General features: G+C 37.9%; 1 protein-coding gene across 1 annotated transcript; it reads left to right on the forward strand.

The window, feature by feature from the left end:
• Positions 1-244: 244 nt before the first annotated feature.
• On the forward strand, positions 245-1,174 carry LOC121650636 (olfactory receptor 146-like). Its single transcript, XM_042002215.1, has one exon. It carries the CDS (start codon positions 245-247, stop codon positions 1,172-1,174), a length of 930 nt encoding a protein of 309 aa, XP_041858149.1.
• The last annotated feature ends 208 nt before the right edge of the window (positions 1,175-1,382 follow it).

A 1,382-nucleotide genomic window follows, 5' to 3' on the forward strand; every position in this document is an offset into this window, starting at 1 on the left:
GCGTCCAGGAGGCATTCTAACCAGATGCCCGAGCCACCCCATCTGGCTCCTCTCAATGTGGAGGAGCAGCGGCTTTCCAGCCAATCCCTGTGCTGCATCGGTTGAAATAACGTTGATTGGCTGGGTGCAAATCTCAGCTGAAGTATAGCTGTAATCTCAGTCAGACAGGAGAGCACAGACTAACAGCATCTGTTTCCTTCAACAGGTTTCCCTTCAAAGGAAAGACACAAGATTCTTAACAACAATGAATAATGTTTCTGGAATTTCAGTGTTTTTTCTTTCAGGTTTGAATGAAACAAGACACCACAGATCCACTCTCTTCTTCCTCAGTTTGCTTTGTTACTACATAATTATCCTGGTAAATGTGTCTCTTATTCTGATCATCATCTTGGATAACAGCCTCCATGAACCAATGTACATTATGTTGTGTGCTTTTTGCATGAATGGACTTTATGGGACAGCAGGTTTCTTCCCCAAATTTCTGTGGGATCTGCTCTCTCCTGTTCATATTATCTCTTACTCTGGATGCCTCCTTCAGGCACAAGTAATGCACTCCTTTGTCTGCAGTGATCTGTCAATCCTTGCAGTCATGGCATATGACAGGTATGTGGCTATTTGTCGCCCTCTGGTGTACCACTCTGTCATGTCAAAGCAAAAGGCTGTTAAGTTACTGTGTTTCTCTTGGTTAATATCTTTCTGCATTGTAGGAACAAATATTTTTCTGACGTTTAGACTGAAGCTGTGCAGCCCATTTCTTTCCAGACTCTTCTGTGTGAACTGGAGTATTGTGGCACTTGCCTGTTTTCCAGCTGAAACTGCTGTTAACAACATAGTTTCATTTATTACAATCATCATTTATGTCTTTCATGCTTTATTTATAGTTTGGTCCTACATGTATCTCATTAAAACGTGTGTTAATTCTTTAGAAAAGAGGGCAAAGTTCATGCAAACATGTGTACCACATTTAATCTCTTTACTTACTTTTGCAGTGACAATACTTTTTGATCTTATGACTATAAGATTTAGTTCCACAGCTTTACCTCAATTCTTTCAAAATTTTGTTGCAATAGAATTTCTTGTCATACCTCCTATCTTGAATCCCCTCATTTATGGCTTCAAGTTGACCAAAATTCGGATAAAACTATTAGGTGTGGTCACCTGTAAAATTAAATAACACCCCTTTAGTCTTATTGTAAAGCATATGTAAATATCCAGGACAAAAATCTAACAGAAACTTATTGTCTCATTAAATTTCTGCGATTTTACTTTTGAATTTTGTATTTCTTTCACTGTAATGTGTTTCATGCTTTATTTATAGTTTGGTCCTTCATGTATCTCATTAAAACATGTGTTAATTCTTTAGAAAAGAGGGCAAAGTTCAT

Source organism: Melanotaenia boesemani, chromosome 12 (assembly GCF_017639745.1).
Source record: "Melanotaenia boesemani isolate fMelBoe1 chromosome 12, fMelBoe1.pri, whole genome shotgun sequence".
Taxonomy (NCBI): domain Eukaryota; kingdom Metazoa; phylum Chordata; class Actinopteri; order Atheriniformes; family Melanotaeniidae; genus Melanotaenia; species Melanotaenia boesemani.

Coding starts and splice junctions, on each gene's coding strand:
- LOC121650636 (XM_042002215.1), top strand. CDS start 245: ATGAATAATGTTTCTGGAATTTCAGTGTTTTTTCTTTCAGGTTTGAAT.